Genomic DNA, 25,065 nt, shown 5'->3' on the forward strand with positions numbered 1-25,065 from the left:
TCCGAGAAGTGCTGACCGGGGACAAACGCAAGCTCTGCAGTGACTGGAGCCTGGAAATCACACGCTAAGCCCTCCCTGTGCGGGGCTGTCCCATGATGTATGGAGCCCCGGAGATAGATGGGCAGGGGTGCCCAGCCCCAGCCGAGAGGCAGGCAGGCTGCATGGGCAGCTGGGAAGAGCTCCCTCCCCAGCTTCATCATCATCATCTCACCCCTCCAAGGACATGGGAGCCCCCAGCTGCTTAATAACCAGCCCCGCCAGCCAGGCAGCCCCCAGGGGCTTAATAACCAGGTCTGGCTGTTCCGTGGGTAGAAAAGACACCGGAACAGCCACAAACGTGAACGGACCTCCTGCAGGCCGGCGGTGGGGAGCTGGGTGGCAGGCACCATGAAACACGAGGGGCACCCCGGGGCCACCCACCCCAAGGCAAGAGGAGGCTGACGGAGGGAGTCCCGGGCCATGTCTCAGGAGGTCACAGGAGGTCACAGGAGGTCAGGGAAGGAAGCTGCGAGGGGTCCCGCACGCTCCCTGCTGCACATCCACACCCGAGGCTCCTCCTGGGAAAGGAACCCTCTCCCCGGAGCGCAGGGCGCGGAGGCTGGCTCACCCTCGTCACCACCACTGCCAACGTCCATCGGCACTCACTAGGTGCCAGGCACTCTGCCAAGCACATCACATGAGTTATCTCAGACCCACGAGGTAGGCGCTATCATCGACCCATTTTACAGATGGAAACACTGAGGTCTGGGTGTGGGGGCACCTAGGAGGGCCGGGGAGAGCCAGGGCCCTGGGAGGAGGGAGGAGTCAGTGGAGGCCTTTCAGTGGGGCCTCAAGCCATGTCTTGCAGATGCAGAAGTGGGCAAGGAGGGACCACCCCACACGGACGCTATGTGCAGAGACTCGGTCTTCCTAGAGAACGGCTGGTGGATGTCAGAAGCCTTCAGGACTCACGCCCTGGCCAGAGTGGCTCCGATGGTTGAGCATCACCCCATACACTAAGAGGTTGCCGGTTTGATTCCCAATCAGGGCACATGCCTGGGTTGCAGGCTTGATCCCCAGCAGGGGGCGTGCAGGAGGCAACTAATGGATATTTCTCTCCCATAGGTGTTTCTCTCAATCCCTCTCCCTTCTCTCCCTTCCTCTCTCTCTAAAATCAAACTGCCCACACCACCCCAGGTGGTACGTGGTGGGTCTCAGACTTGGGATCCTGAGCTGACCCGCTCAGAGCCACTCACCACTAACCCAGGGCCTCTTGCCTCCCCCCCTCCCCGCCCCCCCCCCCGCCGCCCCCCATCCGGGTGGGACATCCTGGACACGCGCTCCTGGAGAGAGCAAGGTGCCAAGGTCCCGCCTGGCCCTGTGACTCCGCACCCACGCACAGCAGGGGAGCCGCCCCTGCACGGCATCTGCTCCCCAAAAAGGCCCTGAGCAAACCCGCCCCACACCCAGCAGCCTCCCTGACACCCAGGCAGGAGTCCGGCCCAGAACACCCTGGCGTGCTGTCACCCCCGCCAGGGTGCTGGCCTCCTCGGTCACCTGACCATCCCTCCCCCTCCCCTGAAAAGAAGGAGCCCAATGGCTCCGATCCCCACCCTGGATCCACCAGCCCTACAACTGGATCCACCAGCCCCACAGCCTTCAAGGTCAGGTGCTGTGCTGTCCACACGCTGGACACCCAGGCAGGGTGAGGCCTGGAGACCCCGAACCCCTGCGCCCTGGCCCAGCCACGCCGAGAGCTGCCGTGGCGGCACCAGGGGAGCACGGGCCGGCTGATGGGGCGTGGGCGGAGCCGGGGCCCTCAGGGAGCCGAGGCTGGGCCCTCCCGGGGCAGGGGCCAGGCCAGGCCAGGCCGCACATCCCACAAACGGCCAGCTGCATTAGTGCTAGTGGTTTGGCCAATAGCCAGGCCCAGGCTCCCGGCAAAGGGCAGACAGAACGTGACTTCCGTCAGGCGGTGAGCAGAGGGGATTACCGTGTCACAGACGGAACCGGGAACTGGAATCCAAGGGGAGGGAAGGGGGAGGAGCTCCCATCGGAATTCTGGGGGATCCCCGCCCTCCGGCCACCTGAGTGTGGAAGCAGGCGGGGCCCTGGCTCCTGGGGAGGCCGGTGCCTGGCACAGCAGCAAGAACGCGGCCTCGGAAACGTGGGTGGGCTGCCCGGGGGGCCCTGGGGACCCCAGGAGGGAGGCGGCAGGGAGGCGCTGCAGGAAGGCGGGGCAGAGAGGGAAGGCCAGATCCCAGCCCAGCCCCAAACCCAGGCCCGCCACCGGCTTCTTTAACAAAAGCCCATGGGGACCTGTCTGCCTTATCTAGGAGGAAGGTCCAAGTTCCCAGCTCCCGGGACAGCCGGACTGCAGGGGGCCGAAAACCGGGCCAGGACCTGGGGGGCCACGCGGCCCGCGGCTCTGGCGTCGGAAGGAATGATGTCCCGGCCAGAGGGGTGTTTGCTCAGCTGCTCCGGCGACAGGTGTTCCCTGGCTCCCGAGGCCGCCCGGCCGGCCTGCGCCAGGCTGCGCACCCACCACAGCCGGGACCTAAGCAGTCGCTGGCCGGCCCCGGGAGCCGGGACGGCCGAGGTCAGGAATCCGTGCCGCCGTCCACAGAGGCTCCAAGGAGCCAAGAGCCGTAGAGACCCAGCGGCCCTGCCACAAAGCCAGGCGCCCCAGAGCCCACATCGCACCTGGTCCCAGCTCCCCTTCTCTCGTAGCATCAGGACCACGCCAGCCCGGCTCCTGGTCCTCTGAGTCCCCCCTCCCAGGCATTGGGTGGGAAGACGGGGACCTCAGAGCTGGGGGTGTGGTGGAGGCGCCACATGCAAAGGCGCCAAAGGGGACCAGCACGGCGCCCCCGGCTGGCTGACCACCCACGGCAGTGCAGGCCCTCCCCCCACCCTGGTGCTCCCTGCAGGGGATGGAGTGAGCCCCCAGGGAACTGGCTCTGCCTGTTTTATGGGGGTGCTATGGTTTGCATGCTTGTGTTCCCCCAAAATTCACCTCCTGAAATCCTAGCCTCCGAAGCTGATGGTGTTGGGGGTGGAGCCGAGGGAGGTGACTAGGTCAGGAGGGGGCGCCCCCAATGAAAGAGGCCCCAGGGAACTCCCCCCTCCCCCACCCTGTGAGGACCCAGTGAGGCCATCTATGAGAGCCTAAGGCCAACTTTCAGCCTCCAGAACCGTGAGCAATAAATGTCGGTGGTTCGGTCTCCTGTGAAAGCAGCCCTAGGGGACTGAGACAGGGGTGCTGCCCCAGGCCCCCAGGCTCCAGCCCCTGAGGAGCTGTTTGGGGGACCCCTGAAGGCCACTGGGCCGCACATGGCAAGGACAGATCCTCTCTGTCACCCCTGTGCCAGCACCATCTATGGCCACGGCCGTCCAGGTCCGTCCCCCTCCCCCCCTCTGGGCCTCAGTCTCCCCACAGAGGAGCAGGCGGGCTGTGCTGGGGCCCCCGGGGCTTGGCTGCTCCGGCTCGAAGGGCAGTCACGGCGGGGAGCCCCTCCTGACCAGGAACCCTTGGCAGCAGCACTCGGCTCCAACGGATGCCAACCTGCACGCTCCGAACAGCCCCAAGCAGCCCCGAGGCCCCGTGACACCAGGTCCCCTGCCCTCCACCACCGCCTGGCAGGGCTGTGCTGCTGCGGGGGCGAGGCGGGCATGGCGGCCTGCCAGGGGGACTTGATTTTTGCAGCCCCTGTCCCCAAACGCAGCCCTCACCCTGATCCCTCCCAAGACCCTCATACCTCTGTGCCCCCCCACACACACACTCACACCCTCCCGCCCCGTGGACGGACGGGATGGAGACAGGAAGCCGGGACCTGCTGGGCACTGCCAGCTCTCCACGGCCCACATGCCAGGGAGGGGCTGGCCCGGGGCCGCCGCCCCTCCTCCCTGGAGTCCTGCTCCTCACCTGGGATATGAAGAGCAGAGGGGGTGGCTGCACTCAGAGGCTGCCTCTTGGAACCCGAGACATCCCTGCCAGCTTCGTGCAGGAGCCACACCCTGAGCGCCCAGACCACCACCAGGCCTGCCCTCCCCGCCCGGCGGCTCAGTGACGCGAACACGGCCCCGGGTTCTGTGTGCTCCACGCAGAAGCAGCTGGGCCTCAGCACGAACCTTTCCCAGGCCCGGGCAGAGGTGCTGGCTGTGCCCCCGGGCCTGGCACACGCCCGGCGCACTCCCTGCCCCTCCCAGGCGGAGGACTGAGGGGACGTCGGGAGAGAAGGAGTCACACGCACTGGGCGCCCAGCCCGGGCTCCGGCTTATCGGCGGGAACCACGTGCCCGCCCCGAAGGCTGGGCTGTGCCCGCCGCCTCCACGGCTCGTGGCTCCGGCACTGGGCGTGCTCCGAGCACCGCGTCCACGTCGGCAGAGCTGGGCCTGCCGCCGCCGCGGGACCCTGGAGCCAAACGGGGTGGCAGGGCAGGCCTCTGGCAAAGACGGGTGTGGAAGCTGCTCGGCGGGACGCAGGCCATCCTGTGGGCCAGGCCCCGTTCACGCCCGGAGCCGCCCCAACGGCTCCCGCCGGCAGCAGGGAGGAGAGGCTTCCTGCAGGGCAGGGCTGCACCAGCGGGGACCTTTCGGACTCATCCCGGATGGGGCTCGGCCCCGGCCTCCGAGGGGACGGCCAGGGCCTCTCCTTCCTGCTGAGCTGGCGGTGTCCCGGGATCCGGCCCGTCCGACCGCTGCGGCCACGGAGCCTGGGTGGGGCGGCTTCCTGCCCCGAGGCCGGCGCTGGGGGATTAGGGCGTGAGTGAGTGGCCGCGGTGACTGTGCAAGGGGCGGGGCGGGCGGAGACCTCGGGAGACGCAGGGGCCCTCAGGAGCACAAATCCCTCCGCCGCGCAGGGAGGCCCAGCACCCACGAGAACTCAGGGGAGCCCAAAGCACCACACACGCACGCGGCCAACCTGGGAGTAAACCGCTCACAAACATCTGTACAGCGGGCCTTCTCTCCTTTCAATGGATGACAAGGTGGCAAATACCCTCCTCCCCCAAACACACACACACACACACACACACACACACACACACACACCCCAGCTCAGCGCCCTCTGAGCCAGGCTCCGGGCACACAGCCTGCCGGGGACGTGTGGCCAGAGACGAAGCGCCCCCCAGGTTTCCCGGGTCCTGCCTGAGCGGCTGGAGCACTCGCAGGCCCTCAGGGGCCAAACAGAGCCCAGGGACGGAGGCTTCCGGAACGCACGGCCTGCCCCAGGGCCCAGGACCAGAGGTCGCCGTGCTGCCTCACAGGCCGACCCTCCAGACGGTCTGGGTTTCACGGAGGCACTGAATAAAAACGTCCCACTGTGTGCCAGGGGCACGACCCTCACTGCAGGACACCCCGAGCGTCCCCGAGCCCACCCACCTGGCAGCCCAGGGGGCCTCCTGTCCCGTCCCAGAGCTGCTCCTCCTCCCCGCTGAGCAGGTTTCAGGGGTGTGCCACAGAGATGCTTCAGGGATGCCACAGAGATGCCTCAGGGATGCCACAGGGATGCTGGGGGGACACTGAGGCAAGGACACTGCCTGCCACAGTGGGCACCCAGACCCTCCGCCTACCACCTCCTGGGTCCGGCGTCTCCCAGGCACCCTCTGAGGGGGGCTGGGGGAATGGGCACGGCCAGGGCACCTCGGGCTCAGGGCTGCCTGATGTGACAGGCCTCTGCCTCATGGCCCGCAGCCCCTCCAATTCCACACCTGTGTGTCACCTGCCACGAGGGCCTCATAAGAAACGGGGAAGAAGGCTGAGTTCTGGGCCCAGGTCGGCAGTCGCCCTCCTCCATGCAGCGGGCGGGCTGGGGCGGAGGGGGGGGGGGGGGGGGGGGACCGGTGCGGTATAGACGGCGGCACCCATTGGCACCCACACCGTGAAGTGCTCACCCGGCACAGAGCCTGCAGAAGCCCGCTCTGCTCTCAGGAGGGGCTGGGGGAGGGGGCAGCACGGCTATTAATAGAAACAAAATTGTCCTCTCTCCCAATTGCACGTGATAAACTCGCCAACGCACCGATGCCCAGCAGTGTGAGCATCAACTAAAGGTCAACAGCAAAAATAGAAGCTGTGGGGAGGGTGCTTTCACGCCGCTGAACGTGACCAAGGGGGCCGAGGGGGTACGGATGGTCTGTGGGGACTCCCATACACACACACACACACACACACATACTCCTGTAGACACATAAACACACACACTCACACACACAATCACATACACAGACCCTCTCACACACACACACACACACACACACACACACAACCTCACGCAGACACATACTCCTGTAGACACATAAACACACACTCTCACACACACTATCACATACACAGACCCTCTCACACACACACACACACACACACACAACCTCACGCAGACACATTCTCCTGTAGACACATAAACACACTCTCTCACACACACTCTCTCACATACACACACTCTTACACACACACACAACCTCACGCAGACACATACTCCTGTAGACACATAAACACACACACACTCTCACATACACACACTATCACACACACTCTCTCACATAAACACACTATCACACACACTCTCTCACATAAACACACTATCACACACACACGCACACACACAACCTCACACAGATACATACTCCTGTAGACACATAAACACACACTCTCACACACACACTATCACATACACAGACTCTCTCTCTCACACACACACACACATACACACACAACCTCACGCAGACACATATCCCTATAGACACAAACACACACACACACTCACATACACACACTCTCACATACACAGACTCTCATATAGACACACACTCACATAAACACACACTCACATACACACACACAATCTCACGTGGACACATTCTCACGTAGACACATAAACACATACACTCTCACATAAACACACACAACCTCATGTGGACATGGTCTCACGTAGACGCATAAGCACACACACTCTCTCACAGATACACACGATCTCACCTGGACACACTCCTATAGACACAGACATCCACAATCCCACAAAGACACACACAATCTCACACAGATACACACATAATCTCACACAGACACTCACTCATGTAGACACACAAATACACTCTCAAATAGACACATAGACACACTCATGTAGACACACTCACATAAACACACTCACGTAAACACACACACGCACACACATACACACTCCTTGTACCTACCCTCCTGCCCCAATTGCATCTTCCCTACGCCCACCTCCCGCTCCCATCCCCGCGGGGAACGGAGCCCTGGGTGAACCTGGGACCCTGTTCTCCAGGGGCCTCCCGGTCAAGGCTAGCGGCCACGTGTCCTCTCTCCTCGGCTTCCCGTGTCCTCATCCTCAGCTCCGTTAACCTGAGGAGCTGGTGGCTGACTCCACAGTCAAGAACCAGGATGTGGCGGCAGGATGGGGGGCCCCAGCCCTAGGCTCCTGCCAGCTAACCCACCGGGCCCACAGAGGGCCCAGGGCGTCCTAAATGCCCGTTGGGACCCAGGAGGCCACTGACCAGCTCACCTCACTCTCCTGTGAGCCTTCCCAGAACCCAGCCCAGCCAGCCCAGAGCAGAACCAGAGCGGAGGGGCAGGGACGCAGGTTGGGGCGGCTGCAGGAGGCCGGGGTGGGCCAGAGGTTGGCCACCTGTGAACTCTGAGGGCCCCGCCCACCCCACCCGCTGAGGGGCTGTGAGTGCAGGGCAGCTGCGGGAGGGGCACACACCAACTCCTGCCCGTGCCACCTCTCCTGACCCTTACCATCTTTTTTCTTTTAAGTTTTTTTTAAATTCTTTTTTTTAATCCTCCACCCCAAGTTATTTTTATTTATTTATTTATTTATTTATTTATTTATTTTTTAAAGAGAAAGGAAGGAAAAGGAAAAGAAGGAGAAACATTCATCAGCTGTCTCCCATACCAACCCCGGATAGGGATCATCCAGGGATCAAAACCCCAACCTGGGCATGTGGCATGCCTGCCCAGGAATCGAACCCGAGACCCTTCAGTGCACAGAATGACACTCCAACCAACTGAGCCTCAAAGGCCCGGGCGACCCTCATCACCTTCCTCTTCCTATAGGTTGTCAGGCTGTCCGCCCCCGGTGGCCTGGGGCAAGACCCCCTGCCTACCGCCACCTGGCTCAGTCCCCCGCTCCCGGTGTCTAAGCTGGAGGGGTGGGGGTGGGGGAGGGCAGGGCACAGTGACCCGGTGTCCACTGTGAGAACCACACACACCCGAGTGAGTCACTGGGTGGGGCTGGCCGGCATCTCAGCCTCACATTCCTGGGGCCACTGCTGAGAGCAGACACCTTCCAGGAACTCGGTCACCGTCCGGCGGCCTGTGCCTCGGGGACAGGAAGCAGCAGGCCGGACCCAGGCCCCCCGCCCCGGAGAGGAGGGGCCAGGCAGCTCGAGGGCTGCCCTGGGGTGAAGCCAGAGTCCAAAGGCCTCACCTGGCACCCCCTCGTCACACACAGGGCACTCCGGAGCGGGCAGCGGGCACCAAACCAACCGCAGTGCAGACACCACGGAGGGCGGAGCGAGAGGGACTTCGGTCGCTGTGGGAAGGGGTGGCGGGAACTTGGCCACTGCGTGCCAACAGCGGGGTTTTCCCAGTGAGGGGAGGACCGGGAAGGGGAAGGAACGGGAGGCGAGACAGCCAGGCAAAGGCCTGGATGGGGTCCAGAACCGCTCCTGGCCAGGGGTCACGGAAGCTTCGGGAAGAGACGGAGAGAGGTGCGGAGGGAGTCCAGACGGATCACAGTGCGCCTTCCCCGCTGTGCCCGGGGGCCGGGCTTCATGCTGAGGCTCAGGGCCCTGCAGGGTCGGGCATCGGGGAAGTGGTCGGGGGCTGTGTGTTCAGAACATCCCAGGACAGAGTGAAAGCTGGAGGTGGTGACCCTGGAGATGGGGAGGCCTGAGCACCCAAAAAGCCCCTGCTCCCAGGCCATGTGGGGGACCCCAGAGCCAGTCCAGTGTCCCCTCCACCTGCCCTCGGCCCGCAGCTCACCCCGGCCGCCCCTCCCGCAAGGCCCCCTCTGCACGCCCAGGCCTCCCAGACCCATGGTCTCCGACTGGGACACCCTTCCCACTTCTCCCAGCTGCCAATCGGCAGAGCACCCACAGGACAGGTGAGGGGTGAGTGGGGATAACGGGCGGGGCTTCTCAGCTGGCACAGGGCTCCCCATCCCCACACTGGCATCTAGGATGCCAGCCAGCGAGCTGTTGGCCTGGCAGTGCCCAGACGGCCGCCAGCCTCACTGAGGCAGCAAGGCATGCACACGTGGCCGGAGAGCAGGGAGCCCACAGCCCCAGGCGGCAGTCACAGAAGCCCGGTCTGCAGCAGCGGGGCGCAGGGCCCGCTGGCGCTGGCGGCTGGGCTGGCAGCAGGAGCGGGCCCGCAAGGCCCGTGGCGGGCGAGCCGGGAAAGTGAAGCCTCCGGGCTGGGCGGGGTGGGTGCGGTGGCATGCCACCTCCTGATTCTGGGTCAGATCGCTCCCCACCTGGGCACGCACCTGGGCACACACCTGGCACCGGGAGGGAGGTAAGGGCCCGGGGTGGAAACTGGGCCACGGCGGGTCCTGAGGCGGCGGAGAAGCCCTGGTCCGGATGGAGGGGAGGAGCCCTGGGCCTGGTCTCAGATGAGTAGACTGAGGCCCGGGGGACAGGGAGAGCGACAGAGGCAGGAAGGAAACGAAGGAGGAAGGAGAAGCCCAGGAAGCGAAGATCTGCATGAACACATCTACCCCCAACCCTGAACCTTCACATAAACACTTCAGGCAAGAGGCCACGGGAGGGGGTGGGGGCTGGCGGAGGGCAGGCAGGGTGAGGACAGGCGCATGCCGAGATTGTCAGGGGGCCAGGACACCGGGTCGCAGACAGAGGAAGCCCCTAAGTCCGCCCTGCACAGCTGCTGTGCCCTGCACGGAGTTCCTCGCCAAGAGCACCCGTTCAATCCATTCTTTTTATTTTCTTTTTTTTAATATATTTTTATTGATGTCACTGAGGAAGGGAGAGGGAGTTAGAAACATCACTGATGAGGGTCATTGATCAGCTGCCTCCTGCACGCCCCCCACGGGGGATGGAGCCCCCACCCTGGGCATGTGCCCTGACCGTGACCTCCTGGTTCCTAGGTCGACCTTCAACCACTGAGCCACGCCAGCCGGGCAAGCTCATTCATTTTTATTTCTTAAGAGCTTCCGGGAGGAGGCGTGCTCACCCTGCTCTGGTGCTTTTTGGTCTTTCCTGGCCGCGGGCCCCTCTCAGCCCCGGGTGAGCGTGCTGGGTCCGGGCCCAGGAGAAATGGGCGCGTGCACAGCCACGCCTGGGCCCTGGGGTTCCCTGGAGCCCGCGTGACCCCAGGCGCAGGAGCCCGTGGGTCCATGGTCAGCGGACCCTGAGCTGGCCCAGGCTCTCCCTCCAGCCACACCCCCCTCACAAAGAAAGCTCCAGGCCAGAGGCCCCAGCCCGCCGTGCCTCGGCTCCCCGGGGCCCGCCTGCTCAGTTTGGGTTGCACAGAAACAAGGGGTCTTTTCATCCCACAGGGCTCCAGCCCCGCACGGGGAGCAGCTCACATTGCCCCTAACCAGGCCGCAGCCACGGGAGCGGGTCTTAACTCGGTGCAGGGGGACTGAGGGGGCAGGGGGAGAGCAAGACGAGGTGGGGGCCTGGGCGGAGGGCAGGGAGCACCCCCAGGACCTCGGACACATGCGGGAGCCGCTGTCAGCACAGCTGTCAGCAGGAGGAATCTGAGGGAGGACAGAGGCTGCAGGGGGGAAGGCAGTGGGAACAGGCTCACAGAAACCAGCCCACAAGAGAAGCAGCGATCAGATTGTCAAACCTCAGAGGGAAGGCAGGGGACGGTGGGGGTAAGGGGGAGAGATCAACCAAAGGACTTGTGTGCATGCATGTAAATAAGCCTAACCACTGGCCATGGACAACAGGGGTTGAGGGCATATTTGGGGAGGAGTTTGGGATGGGAATGGGGGGATGAGGACAATTATGTGATACCATAATCAATAGAAGGAAGGAAGGAAGGAAGGAAGGAAGGAAGGAAGGAAGGAAGGAAGGAAGAAAGAAAGAAAGAAAGAAAGAAAGAAAGAAAGAAAGAAAGAAAGGAAGAAAGAAACCAGCCCACAGCCCAGGCCAGGAAACGGCGCGAGACGGCAGGAGGTGCAGGGGCCCTGGGTTTGCCCGGGGAGGGGGGGGGGGGGTGCTGGCACCCCCACCCAGATGGCTCCTACATCAGCAGCACGGGCTGCTGTTCCAGGGGAGGGGGGTTAACAGGGGCTTTCCTGACCCTCCCGGCCAGCGCCTTCCCCAGGGACGGGCCGCCGTCCCGCTGTGACCTCACCGACGTCACCCTGACCCCTTCATCACCACCGGCACCGCCGGTGGAGTGATGGAAGGCAGGGCTGGGCGCGGGGCCAGGGCCCCAGGTGTGGCTGGTAATGGCCTCGCCCGCCGGGACGGCTGGAGCAACGGCCCGCAGCTGTACCCGGCGGCCCACTTACCCGAGATGGGAGGCCACCCGCCGCCCGCCGCGGCCACCGCCTCGGACAGTGAGGAGCGCAGAGGGCAGGGGGAGCCGGGCCGGAGCTGCCCACAGGAGTCTGGGCCTCCCAGGTGCTCCCACATGGAGGGAAGGAAAGAGGGGGTGACGGCTGGCTGGGTCCATTCCCTTACTACCCCGCAGCCCCCACCTTTCTAAAGCCCATTTGTTTTCTGATCCTCGGGCCTCCTGACCGCATGCTGAGGGTGATGGGCTGGGGACTGGGGGCAGGGGCTGGGCTCTGTGCGAGGAGACCTCAGGAGCCCCCCAGAGCCCCCCGGAGCTGGGCGGCCTCTCCCAGTGGGTTCCAGCACCTATGTGCGAACCACACAAGGCCCCTAGCAGAGGTGCAACCACCAAGACCCTGCTCCAGGCTGAGCAGACGAGGTGACTGGTCACACAGCCTGTGTCTGTCCCTCTCCACCGGGAGGCTAAGACTTCAGGGTGGAGAGGGAGAGGAGCGGGCCACCCTGCCGGCAGGAGCCCTAAGGGCCTGGGGCAAGCCGGACGGGGAGGGGTCCCAACACCGCGCTGGGCTCAGCGCTCCCTCCGTGGGCACATGCCGTCCCCGGCCTCCCACATCAGGGTGTCCGCCCAGGGCCGCCCCGCAGAGCCCTCTGGAATGATGGGAACGTTCCTCTTCTTCCCCAGCAACAAGGTGGGAAGCTCTCCCAGGGTCAATGCCGGTCATCACAGTTCCATCGAACGCTCGGAGCGCCGCTGTGGCCGGGGGACCCCTCCGGCCTAGAGCCAGCAACCCTTGGAGGTGGTCACCGCGAGGCGGCGGGTACCGGGGCACAGGCGAGGGGGAGGGGCCCAACCCAGAGGGCCTGGCCAGCAGGATGGGGGCCGGCAGCGCCTGGGAGCCGGGGCCGGAGGTCAGGAGCGAGAAGTAGAGGCAGCCTGGGCACTGGGCGCGGGCGGCGCACCCACTGCAGGCGGGAGGCGGGTGGAGGGAGGTGGGGAGAGGCCGCCAGAGGCTGCGGCCAGGGAGGCCCCGTCCAGGAGGGACGCCGGAGCGGGCAGCACACACCGCGGAGCGGTCGGGGTAAAGGAGCCGCTGGGCCAGCCGGCGCGGCCTTTCCAGGGTCCCGGGCTGCGTGGGGCCGGGAAGCAGCGGCCGGGAGGGCGGCAGCCAGCCCTCCACGCTCCCTGGGGAGTGGGCGGCGAAGGGGAGGACCGAGGGGGCAGGATGGCGGAGGGAGAGGGCCGTGTTTATTGCTCTGGACTAGGAAACAGGAGCCCGCTGCAGGGGAAGAAGGAGCAGTTAGGAGACAATGGTGGGGAGGTCCCCCAGGAGGTGGGGGGAAGGGAGCCCTCGCTGGCTGGCCGGGACAGGGGCACCGGACCAGCCGGGACAGGGGCACCGGACCAGCCGGGACAGGGGCATTGACCAGCCGGGACAGGGGCATGGACCAGCCGGGACAGGGGCACCGGACCAGCCGGGACAGGGGCACCGGACCAGCCGGGACAGGGGCACCGGACCAGCCGGGACAGGGGCATGGACCAGCCGGGACAGGGGCACCGGACCAGCCGGGACAGGGGCACCGGACCAGCCGGGACAGGGGCATTGACCAGCCGGGACAGGGGCATGGACCAGCCGGGACAGGGGCACCGGACCAGCCGGGACAGGGGCACCGGACCAGCCGGGACAGGGGCACCGGACCAGCTGGGACAGGAACACGGACCCGCCGGGACAGGGGCACCGGATCAGGGAGAGACTCGCTCGCTGCCTGCCGTCCTGGCCCGTATGAACGTGGTGTGTGCGCATTCCAGAACACGGGGAGCACACGGAGCACGGAGAGGAGGAGGGCGGGGCGGGAGCTCCATTGTCCGCCTGGCCACAGGAGATGGGAAGCGACCAGAAAGCCGAGCCCTCTGAGAGCCGGCGCCGGCGGTGCAGCCGGAACCCCCGACAAAGGGCCGCTCCCCGCGCGGGCTCATTAGGGACGGGAGACGTGCCGCCGCCCGGACACCGGCCCCGCCGGGCCCGGCGCACAATCGGGCCCTTGTGGGAGGCAGGGCGGGCGCCCCGGCCTCTGATGCCGAGACAAGAGCACGCCTCCTTGCCTTACAGCCGGAGACAGACCGGGGGAGACAAAGAGATGCTCCCCTGACAGTGGGTGCGCTATTTCTGGAAGTGGGTCGGCTCTCCGCCGTGGCTGCCGGCGTCTCGCTGCCACGGGGCCCCTCGAATGCAGCCCAAACGGGCCCCCGCCGGGGGGGGGGGGGGGGGGGTGGCCCAGCATCCCGTCATGGGCTGGGCTGGCAAAGGCGTCTGCACGGCCACGCGGGGCCTGCCGGCTCCCAGGTGTGGCGGGCAGCCAGCTGGCGGTGCTCAGGGCTGGGGTAGGCGCTCAGGAAACCCAGGGCCAGGTTCAACCCCCCCTTCCCGGCAGCCCCGCTGGGCACACCCGAGCCACCCCCCCAGCACCCGCTCACACAGGCCGGCCGGCGGGCACCGTGCACGTCCGGCGTGCCCCTCAGAGCTGATGTCTGCTGACACCGGCCTCCCCGCTGGGCGGCCAGGGGTCAGGGCCTGCGCGGGGCTGACGCCAAGGCTCGCCTCCTGGAGCTCCCATTCCCGCCGTCGCTCTGGCGGCCCAGGGAAGCCCTCCCACCGAGGCCGCCTCCGGGACAACCGGGGCCGCCTGCCTCTGCGGGCCCACCGGGCACTGGCGTGTTCTGAGCTCCTGGGTGATATCTAACATGCAGCCAAGGTCAGGCACCACGGACAAGAGCAAGTGTGGGGGAACCGGGCCAGGATGTCCTGTTTCATAGGGTGACGCTCCACCACTGAGCCACACCGCCGGGCGTGCGTGTGTTTTTAATAAGGAAGGGGAAACGGAAGAGGGGGAAGGCGAAAGTCAGGTTAGCAGCTGAAGGCCACTGGAAGCCAAAGGGAGCAGAGGAAAGAGAAAGGCAGCTGAAACCGGTCTGGCTCAGTGGATAGAGCGTCGGCCTGCGGACTGAAAGGTCCCAGGTTCGATTCTGGTCGGGGGCATGTACCTTGGTAGGAGGTGTGCCGGAGGCGGCTGATCAATGTCTCTCATCAGTGTTTCTAACTCTCTGTCCCTCTCCCTTCCTCTCTGTAAAAAATCAATTTATATATATATAAAAAGAAGGGCAGTTGTGGCCAAATAAATACCCGGCCCAATGCTTCCCGCCCACCCACCCTGCACCCCAACCTTCCCTGAGCACCTGCCACGGGCCAGAAAGACTGACCCGCCCTGATGAAGATCACGGGCTGGGGGAGACACGGGACAGCACGCCAAGGAAGCTCCGGTCCAGCCCAAGCGGCCCTGCCCCGCCCGGGCAAGCCCCACCCGGGGAACCGGAGCTCCGTGCTCCCCGCTGGCGCCAAACCTGTTACACGGTCCGCGCACGCCCGGCGATCGGTAATTCCATCGAGGCTCTCGGTGTGGCTCTGCACAAGGACGGGAGAGCCAGGCGGGGGTCTCGGCCTCCACCGGGGTCGGGCAGAGCGGTGCCCGGGCACCACAGGCGGCACATCCCCTCCACTACCCAGGCTCCATCCTGGGACCCGCCCCAAGCCAGGGACCACCACCAGGCAAGAGCCCTAACCACACGAGTGCCCAACAGGAGGCGGGTGGGCAGAGCCCCTTCGCCGTGGCTCCGTCTGCCAGGGAAACGGGCCAGAGAGGCCTCCCGCTGGACAGACGGGAAAACGAGGGCGCAGGGAGGGGGAGGGGCCTGGCACAGGGGCAGGTCGAGAGTGAGAGGAAGAGGCTGGTTCTGTCTGTGCGGACCAACCCACCGAACAGTGCGGGTGACCCTCCTGTGCCCACCACACCCCAGCTGACGGGGCCCCTCTCAGGCCCAGCCGCTAGCCCACCTTTATTAAGTGGGGGGCAGAAGGAAGGGAGGGGAGCGGCTGCCTCCTGGGCTGTGTGAGAGACCCCACGTCTGGCGGAGTCCTAACAGGTAACTCTGGGCCGCAGCGGACGGCAGAAAAGGTGGGCGATGAAGAAGTACTGACGGCCAGTTACAGTCACAAGGCTGTTAAGTCAGCACAGGGAGCCCTAACCGGTGTGGCTCAGTGGATAGAGCGTCGGCCTGCAGACTGAAGGGTCCGTCCCAGGTTCGATTCCGGTCAAGGGCATGGACCTTGGTTGCGGGCACATCCCCAGTAGCCGGTGCGCAGGAGGCGGCTGATTGATATTTCTAACTATCCCTCTCCCTTCCTCTCTGTAAAAAAAAAGTCAATAAAATATATTTTTTAAAGTCAGCGCAGGGAATATAGGCAATAATCCGTAATCACCACGTGTGGTGTCAGGTGGGTACTAGAGGTACCCAACTGATGTACCAACTATAATTGAAAAATAAATGTTAAAATGGTAATTTTAAAAATGGTTTAAAACTAAGAGGGAAAAAGAGAGGACTGGAGCTGCAAGTACCCGCAGCTGGGAAGGCCCAACCCAGGGACTTTAGGGGGGACACAGACGCAGCGGGAGGAGCTATCAGACCCCACTGCCCTGGCCCTGCCCGACCCCCAGCTCCCCATCACCAGCTGCCCCACTGAGCCAGCTGTGCCGTCCACGGCCCACCATCCGCCTGAGCTCCCGCTGTTCCTGCCCTCCTGTGCCTGCACCAGCCTGCTCCACCGCCGAGTCCTCATCAGCTTCCAATTCCAACCCCCTCACCCACCTCCACCACGACCTCCCAGCCCCCTGAAGAGGTGGACAGACGGCCGGGCACGTCTGAGCGTGAAAGGGGCATGACGAACAGTCGCCCTGGAGGAGAGGGCACCCAGGCAGCGCAGGCTCCAGGGTCACCGATGGGGGCTCCTGGCCCCGACCCCCGCCCCCTGGTGGGACCCGGCCTCCCCAGCCCAGAGGGGGTCGTGGAGCCCAACAGGGCTCTTCCCTCTGGTGGGAAGCCGGTGACATAAAACACTGGGCCAGCGCCTTTGATCCCCATCGAAAACAGTTCTGGAACCTGCCCCTGTGCCAAGGCTAGTCAGAAGGATGGGCCCGAGATGCACAAGCTCAGAGACGGACAGACAGGAGGGACAGAGGGCCCAGGGGGGCTGCAGCGCCTGGGGCTCCCCAGCATCTCCTGGCTCTGAGAGACCATCGCCACCCGGTGAGGGAGGGCCTGGCCCGCCGCCTGCCTCCTGCCTCCTGCCTCCACGCTGACTCCAAGACGCGCCCGCCCCAGCAGAGGAGGGAAAAGCCCATCTTTGAAACCAGGAAACAACAGAGGGGTGAAGGCCTCCGGGCGCAGCAGGAAGGAAGGAACACCCCCTCCACACCCCCCAGCCCCGGCTCCCCAGGGGTCCGGCTCTGCAGCTCCACTCAGACCTCTCTGCAGGGCGAGCTGGAAGCTTCCAGAGTCAGTGCACCCCGTCTCTCTGCGCTGCCCTGCCCCCCCCCCCCCAACCGGAGATGGCAGACTTGTTCCAGAGCAGGCGTCCATCCCTGGGGGGACCCGGCGCCAGAACTGCCCCCACCCTCCTCCACCTGCCCTGCCGGCAGGGGCCAGGGTCACGTGTGACAGGGACCGGCTCTGGTGCTGCTAGAGGGGGGCCATTCCCGGCTTTTCACCATCCAGGGTGTCAGTGCCCTCAGCAGACAAGCCTGTTCCCAGTCAGCCAGCCTTTGGGCAAGCGGCAGGCGACCCCCCTCACCCCGGGAGCTGGGACTACCCCCGGCCCGGCCCGGAAGCCTCCGAGCGGCCCCTGCACGGAGCCAGGCTCTGGCCTGGGAACCAGGCTGCAGGCTGCAGAAAGCGTGTCACCCCAGGGGGGGCCGACCTGCCCTCAGAGGTCAGAGGTCAGAGGTCAGAGGAAGGCTACAGGGGTGGAGATGGGGTGGGCAGAGCTTCGGAGCAGACCTGGCTGGTGTGAGTCTGCAGAGGTTCTCGCACGATCACTGTCCCTGTGATGGCCCCAAAGAGGCCCCAAGCCTCCCCGCACCCCTGCTGCCCCTGCCCCGCCCACCCCAGGGCGCACACCAGCCTCCCGCTCCGCCAGGCTTCCCGAACCACGGTGAGGGGCTCAGACCGGACAGTCAGTCCCTCTCGCTGTGCGTCTGCTTCGCTTCCCTTCCCGCTTCCGGGCTAACTCCCCAACACCCGCCCGCCCTCCTGCTTCCGAGCCCGCCCTCCTGCTTCCGTCGCTGCCCACAGATTTCCGAGCTCCGTGGGGTGTCCGATCGGATCCCACTGGGCTCGGCGACGCCCCACCCAGTGCCCAGCCCCTGCCTGCACCCCGCCCACAGGCGGCTCCCCACCCCGGAGGCAGCGTGTCCGCCTGCACCTCTGTGGGCGCGGACGCTGGACCCCCTGCAGCTCTGGCTGTGCCCTCTGGGCAGCAGGGCACTGCCCCCCTGGGGCACACAGCGCCCCTCCCCCCTCAGCCCCAAGGCCCTTCTTCTCCGGGATCAGCATTCCGGCTCTCTCTGTCCCCGTGACAGGGCTCCCAGCCCCGGGGCTGCCCAGCTCGCCACACAGCAGGGAGAGCTCGCCAGGCCCCCCTCTGCTGTGCCCGCTGGGCGCCCGCCTGCCCTCCCACCGCAAGGACGCCCTGGCTCGGACACCAGCGGGCATGGGGCTCCCCGAAGGCACATCCCCTCGCTCCCCACAGAAGGCACCATGCAGGGGTCCAGGTGGCAGTGGAGGTCACTACACCTGCCCTCACAGGCCCAGCTCTCATCATCCTGAGGACACAGGAGAGGAAACTGGGGATTAGAAGCTCAGGGAAAAGAGGTGAGCCGAAGAACGTACTTATTTTTAATTTAATCTTTGTAAACCGAAAAGTTTATATGGGTGCCTGCACAGCCCATGAGAACGAACAGGAGTGCAGGGGAGGCCCGGGGCAGGGCAGGAGCCAGGTGGAGGGAGGAAAAGGGGGGAATTGGGGGACAGCCATAATACTCTCAACAGTAAAAATAAATTCATCACGTCCAGGGAGCTGCCCCACTCACGCATCAGGTGGCAAGGCCAGGACTACCCCCTGCACCTCCCACTTCTGCCAGGTCTCTTGACCTGGAACCAGAGCCCTAACCATTTGGCAGCCCTGCCCCTAAGCACGCCCAGCACTGAGTGTGCCCGCCAGGTGGAGAGCATCAGCGTGTCCAGACGCAGCTGCCCTTCCAGGCTTACTAAGCACACAGTACGCTGCTCTCCCCTCACCCTCTCCCCGCCCAGGCTCCACCACCACCCAAGGCTGGTCTCAGCTCCCCGCCTGGCAGGGAGAAAGCTGAGGCCCTCGGAGGGCCCAGGCCTCCCCCACTTGCCCTGACGCCCGGACAAGCGTGTGTGGAAAGTCCCGGGGGTGTGGGGGGGGGGGGGGGAAGAGGAACAGGAGGACTATCTTTAACCCTGTTCCTCTCTAGGAGCTCAGAGGCCGGGGCATGGTGGTGGGTCTGAGGCCCCCGCAGAAGGAAGCCGTGCTGACCGAGTGAGGGGATGAAGCTCACAAGGGGAGGAGGGCCCTGGACAGAAGGGTTGAGGGTTCAATTCCAGCCACGGGCATGGGCCTTGGCTGCAGGCTCCATCCCTGACCAGCCGGGCACCTTCGGGAGGTGGCCAATCAACAGGCCCCTCTCACGTGGACGTTTCTCTCTCTTCCTCTCGCCTTCCCTCCTCCTGCTCCCTGTGAAAACCTGTGTAAAAAACACCCTCGGGTGAGGATTAACAACAGAAAAAGGAGGAAAGGAGGTGAGGGGGTGAGGCAGCTCCAGTGTCAGGAGCCAGGGCAGCGCCTGCCTCCTGTCTTCGCCAGGGCGAGGCTGAGGGCCCACTTCTGCAGGGGAGGCGCCACCCCTGGGGCGCTGCCGGGATCAAATTTGGGGAGACCATCCACCACTGGTGGGCCTCCCTTGCAGGGGGGGTCCCTCCAGTTCTCCCCCAAGCCTCTGTCCCAGCCCAGAGGGGCAGCAGGCACAGGACAGGTGGCTAATCCGACACAGGAGACCCAAGACGGAGCCCAGGCCCCACCACCACCACCACCACCAGCCCAGTGGGACCAGAGCAAGTCCCTGGACCTCTCCAAGCCTCAGTCTGCCCATCTCTGATATGGGACCATGGGGCACTCTGAACATAAAGTCCCCCGGAGTCCCAGCTCCTTTTGTGCAAGACCAGCACCCACGGCTGCTGACAGCGGCTCAGCTTCAGCTGGGGAGGGAGTGGACAGGCTTATCGAACCCGCCATTGTCTTCGCTGACCTTTGCTCCGGGCCAGGCTGGGCTTCGGAAGAGCCTCTGAGGAGCCGGCGGCGGAGGAGGCCTGAGCTGGGTGGCCCCTCCCCGGCGGAGCCATCTATCTTCTCCTGAAGCCAGGACCACCCACCTGACCCTCCCTTTAAACCAACAAGAACACCCGCCGGAGAACAAACCCGTCTTATTTTGAGAAGCTCACGTCTTAAACCCAAACTTTAAAAAGTAAGCAGGGCCGCGGTTCCCAGGCATGCTGGAGGTCCTGGCTCCCCAGTGAGCTCCAGGGGTGCGGCCGGGGGAGGGGGAGGGACCCGGACTGACATGCACAGGGACCAGCGGGAGGGGAGGGGAGGGAAAGGGAGGGGAGGGGAGGGGAGGAGGGGGCATGAAGGATGGGGGAAGGGCACGGGAGAATTGCTGGAAATGCTTTTGTTTGAAACCTCATCAGTTCCAGGGGCAGCCTGCCTCAGGGTGCCCCACTGGGTCAGAGTAAGGAGCCCTCAAGTCCAGATTAATAACTGGCCCTCAGTCAAAATCACCAGGAGAAGGAGGGGTGGGGGTGCTATTTGCATACCCATTCAGAGGCCCACCAGCCACCCAGGATGGGCCACAGCCCGCCACAGCCTCCGGGGGCCTTCAGGGCACCCCGCCAGCGGCCAGGCACCCCGCAGCTCCCCAGAGAAGACCGGAGGGACCCCGTTCCCTGGGCTCATGGGCAGGTGCAGCCAGACACAGGCCAGACACAGCCACTCAGAGGAGCCGCCTGTGTGAGCCCCCAAAAGCGTCCCCACGGGTTTCTCCGGAGGGGCCCTGGGGAGAATATTCCCGAGGAGGATTCGGACAGCTGCTGAGCCCGGCCCTGGGCAGACCTGGCTCCCTCGCCCTCCGCCCGCCCTGGGAAGGGGCCCTGGGGCTTGCCCTGCAGAGGCCCAGCCAGACCCAGTAACGTGCAGAGACCAGAGGCGGCGAACCCCAGATGGACTGACCCCCTCCAGGTAACGGGGGTTATCAACCATCTGCTCAGGGGTCCCTGATAAGGAAGTGACATTTCCCAGGGTGGGGGAAGAGGGGCAAACCGGGGTCAGGAATCAAGAATAGGGACTCGCCAGTGTCTCCTGATAACGGTATCAGCCAGCATGACAGCAGCCACAGAGGCAAGCCAGCCCACCGCCCAGCAGGAGAGCCCCGGGGGGGCGGGGGGCCCGGCGCCTGGACCGGAGACCCTTCCGCCTCCCCCAGCCTGCTCTGCGCTCAACTTCAAGCTGCAGGTCTGAGGACAGAGCGGCACTGCTCCGAAAGGGGCCTTTCCCGGTCTCCAGGCATCCTATTCATGTGGGGAGAACGTCTCAAGGCCACACATGACTTCAGAGACAAACTAAACAATGGCAATCCTGTCTGGCACTGAGATCGGTGATAACGATGCCCAACAGGACGGTCACAGCGTTGCCATCTCTGTCTGTGGCAGCCCTGCCCAGCCCTGCCCGAGTGTGCAAGAGGCTCGGTAAAGGGGGGGGGGGGGGGGGGCATGGGGCATGGGCTCTGCAGGAAACCCTACTCCTCAACCCCCACCCACCCCAGTGGGGTGGAAACCTCAGGTCCAGCCCAGTCCTCCACTCCTGCATCCCTGCCAACTGCAACCCACACGCTGCGCCAGACCAGGGCCCGCGTCACGCCACCAGACTCCCCTGCAAATACGCCAGGACCTCAGCACCTCAGCGCCCTGCAGGGAGCCACTCTCGCCAAGTGCCACCCATGACACAGCTCAAAACCAGCAACGGCCGAAACCGGTGTGGCTCAATGGATAGAGCGTCGGCTTGGGGACTGAAGGGTCCCGGGTTCGATTCCGGTCAAGGGCATGTACCTTGGTTGCGAGCATATCCCCAGTAGGGGGTGTGCAAGAGGCAGCTAATCGATGACTCTCTCTCATCGATGTTTCTAACCCTCTATCTCTCTCCCTTCCTCTCTGCACAAAATCAATAAAATATATATTTTTTTAAAAAACCAGCAACGCCTCCCGTCCCAGCCACAGGGCTGCGGCAGTCCCCTCCTCCGCACTGCACCTGGAAGGTCCAGACACCGGACCCTCCCCCCCCACTCCCCCCTCAGAAGGCTAGGCCAGAGAGGCTGGGACAAGGGCCCTGCACTCTCCAAGCCCTGAAACCCCAACAAAGTCAACTCGGAGCTACTGCTTTGGCCTTAAGGAGCTGGTGGTGGGAGGTGGGGTTGGATACAGAGTTACCGAAAGTAACCCGAGTTGTGGTCGTAGATTGCTAATCAGTAACAAAATATCCCTCTCAACCCAGTCCTGCCCTGAACTCGCTGGCTGGGGAGGTAAATAAAGGAAAAACTGTGCGACACTATAGCACCGCATCTCCTGGGCCCAGTTCCCACCCCACCCCGAGGCCTGCAGAGGCCACTTGGCCACCGAACCACAGGCAGAGCGTGTCCTCCCCTGCTGAGGCTGTCGCGGAGGGGAAGAATCCTCACTTAAGGCCTAAAAGGTTTTCTCTGAACGAGGAAAGCCTTTGAAAGGACCAGAAAGGGCCCGGCCGGTGTGGCTCAGTGGTTGAGTATCAACCTCTGAACCAGGAGGTCATGGCTCCATCCCTGGTCAGAGCACATGCCCGGGTTTGGGGCTCCATCCCAATGTGGGGCGTGCAGGAGGCAGCTGATCCATGATTCGCTCTCATTTTTTTATGTTTCTATCTCTCTTTCCCTCTTCCTTCCTCTTTAAAAATCAATAAAAATATATTTTAAAAAAGAACCAGAAAGAGCTGTTTCACCCACCTTCGGGCATATAGTTCAGGTAGTAGCGATTGCCACCAGAACCGCAGAACCGGAGCCAAGCCACCAAAAAATGTGGAAAAACCGGGAGGCAGGGAAGAGACAGCAGGGGGGAGGGCCCCTCACCAGAGGGCTGGGAGGGGGTGTCCCTGCCCTGCTCCGCAGCCCCAGCCGGGGGTGCCAAGCCCTGGGCCCGCAGTCACAAGGTGAGGAAGACAGCAGCTGAGCTTTCCTGGGGCCAAAGGTCCTCCCACCCACACCCTGCCACCCACCGCCTGGCACTTCCTGGGCGGCGCCCACAGCTGATAAAAGCCTGCGGGAGCTTTCTCTCCACCTCACCTCTCCCAGGCAGGGATCACCGTCCCCATTCTACAGGTGAGGAAACTGAGGCACGACTCGGAGCCAAGCGTACACATCCCTCTGGCAAGTCTTAGTCTCTCCCTGGCTGCCTGTGCTCCTTCCAACCCACAGGCGGCTCCTGGAGGCCCAGGCTTAATCCCAGCCCCAGAGCACTCCTGGGTGCAGTGCTGGCTGGGGCAGCCTGTTGCTCCCCATCAGAGGGGAAATTCACAGGAGCTGTAAAGGCCTGTTTTTTTGTTTTTTGGGAGGGGTGTTTGTTTGTTTGTTTGTTTGTTGCCTGTGAGCTTTGCGCTGGAGGGCAGGGATTTCCAGGCCGAGATCAGGCGTTCTTCCCCCCCACCCACTCCCTCCCCGACAGCTCTGCAGTGCGGGACCTTCACGCTGATGACCCCGCAGGAGACAAACTTTTCTGGGGTCTGGGGTCCCGCCTGCCTGCGGATGAGAGGCTGGCCAGGGCCACGCCTCCATCCCTGGACCATAAAAACGCCACCCAACGCCCTGCTGCCGTGGACCCGAGGTCCCCCCGCGTGCAGTGCGGGACGCCCGCCGGAGGAGAGAGCGGTGGGAGCGCCGGGAGAGGGAGGGGAGGGCCCGCCGCCGCGCTTACCGTGCAGGCCGTTGGGGATGCTCCGGTGGTGCGCCGGCGCCGACAGGTCGTCCAGGGACCGGCGCGTGGCCGCGCTCTTGCCGTCGGGGACCTTGTGCGGCCCCGGGGGCAGCGGCGGGGGCGGCACGTGGTGGAGGTGGTGGTGGTGGTCGGGGCTGCCGCCGCTGCCCGCGCTCGACGTGCTGCTGCCGTCGCCCACGTCGCGGGCCCCCGTGCCCGCCGCGCCGCCCGCCAGCGGCCCGCTCAGGCTGGCCTGGCTGTCGATGGAGCTGCGGGAGCCCGCGCCGCCGCCCCCGCCGCCAGGGCCGCCCGCGCCCCCTGCCAGCGCCGCGCGCTCCTCGTCCAGCAGCAGCACCAGCTCCTTGAGCTCCAGGTTCTCGCGCAGCAGGGCCTCCTGGCGCGCCTCGAGCTCGCGCAGCTTCTGCTGGGAGCGGGCCACCTCGTGCCACACGGCGCCGGCCGCGTGGCGCCCGAAGCGCTGCCACTCGCGCGCCAGCTTGCGCCCCTTCTGCCGGTCGTCGTCCAGGAAGCAGCAGAGCTCGCGCAGCTCCTGGTTGTCGTCCTGCAGCCGCTGGTTCACGTCCTTGAGGCCGCGGATCTCCAGCAGGTGCTGCTGCAGCCGCCGGTTCACGTCGCGCATCAGGCCGCCGTGCTCCAGCATGAGGCCCACCTTCTCGCCCTCGGCGCGCCGCAGCCGCCGCGCCAGCTCCTCCTTGCTCCAGCGCAGCAGCTCCTCGTCCGGCACCTGGCTCAGCTCCTCCGCCGCCGCCGCGGCCGCCGCTGCCGCCGGGGGCTTCGCCATGGCGGGGCCGTCACCGCGGCATCGCCCGCGCCCTCCTCGCCCGGCCAGCGCTCCCCGCGCCGGGGCTGCGCCGGGCCGGTCCGCGCGTGGGAGGGGGACCGGCGGGGGCGAGGGCGGCCCGCTCCGCTCCGCGCCGCGCCGCCCGGCGTGTCCTCACGGTGCGCGCACTCGGGCCGCCGGGGAGTCTTGCGCCTGCGGATCCGGCGAGCGGAGACCGCGGCGGTGTGTGTGCGGCCGCCGCGCCGGGCTCTCTCCGGGCTCGGGCGCAGGCAGGCGGGGAGGCCCGCCCCCGGCCCAGCTCCCGGAGCCCCGGCCGCCCCGCCCACTCCGGGCGGGGAGGAGGCGGGGTGCCGCGCCCCGGCCCCGCCTCCAGGGAAAGCGAGGGGGCGAGCGCAGACGCGCCCGGGCCCCGGCGTCCCCCCCACCGCGGTGCGCTCGCCCGCCCGGCGCCCCCGCCATAGGCGTGTCCGAGCCGCGGTCCCGCCCCCCGGCCCGTCCGATTGGGCCGCTCTGAGGGCGTGTGGGCGGGGCGGGGCGCGCGCGGGGGCCGCTACCGAGATGGTACGATCCACCCCTGGGGTTTCCAGCGCCCCCCCCCCCCTCCCGCCGGCGGTTCAAGTTTCTGCTCCGGGAGGACGCGGCCCGGGCCAATCCCGGGGCTCCAGGGCGCTTTTAAAATGCAGGTACCGAGCGGGGCGGGCGGCGGTGGGAAAGGTAGGGCTGGGCTTCCCTTAAAGGAGACGCGCAGGGCCGAGCGCGGAGCCCCCTCTCCAGCCCGCGCGCCCCGCCCGCCCTCCCCCGCCCCA

The 25,065-nt window shown here is 65.3% G+C and overlaps 1 protein-coding gene across 3 annotated transcripts in view; it reads right to left on the minus strand.

Annotated features, from left to right (window-relative positions):
* Positions 1 to 24,597, minus strand: part of CCDC85C (coiled-coil domain containing 85C) — a 66,712-nt gene extending 42,115 nt beyond the window's left edge. The window contains exon 1 of one of the 3 annotated variants that reach the window (XM_084888890.1): positions 23,458 to 24,597. In XM_084888890.1, the coding sequence (XP_084745016.1) occupies positions 23,458 to 24,259 (802 nt within the window). In that variant the 5' untranslated portion in view covers positions 24,260 to 24,597. The remainder of the gene's footprint in view (positions 1 to 23,457) is intronic. The other 2 variants (XM_084888889.1, XM_084888888.1) reach the window with 2 other exon arrangements.
* Positions 24,598 to 25,065: the final 468 nt, after the last annotated feature.

This window comes from Pipistrellus hanaki (assembly GCF_964339955.1).
Source record: "Pipistrellus hanaki genome assembly, chromosome: 1".
In the NCBI taxonomy this organism is placed as follows: Eukaryota; Metazoa; Chordata; class Mammalia; order Chiroptera; family Vespertilionidae; genus Pipistrellus; species Pipistrellus hanaki.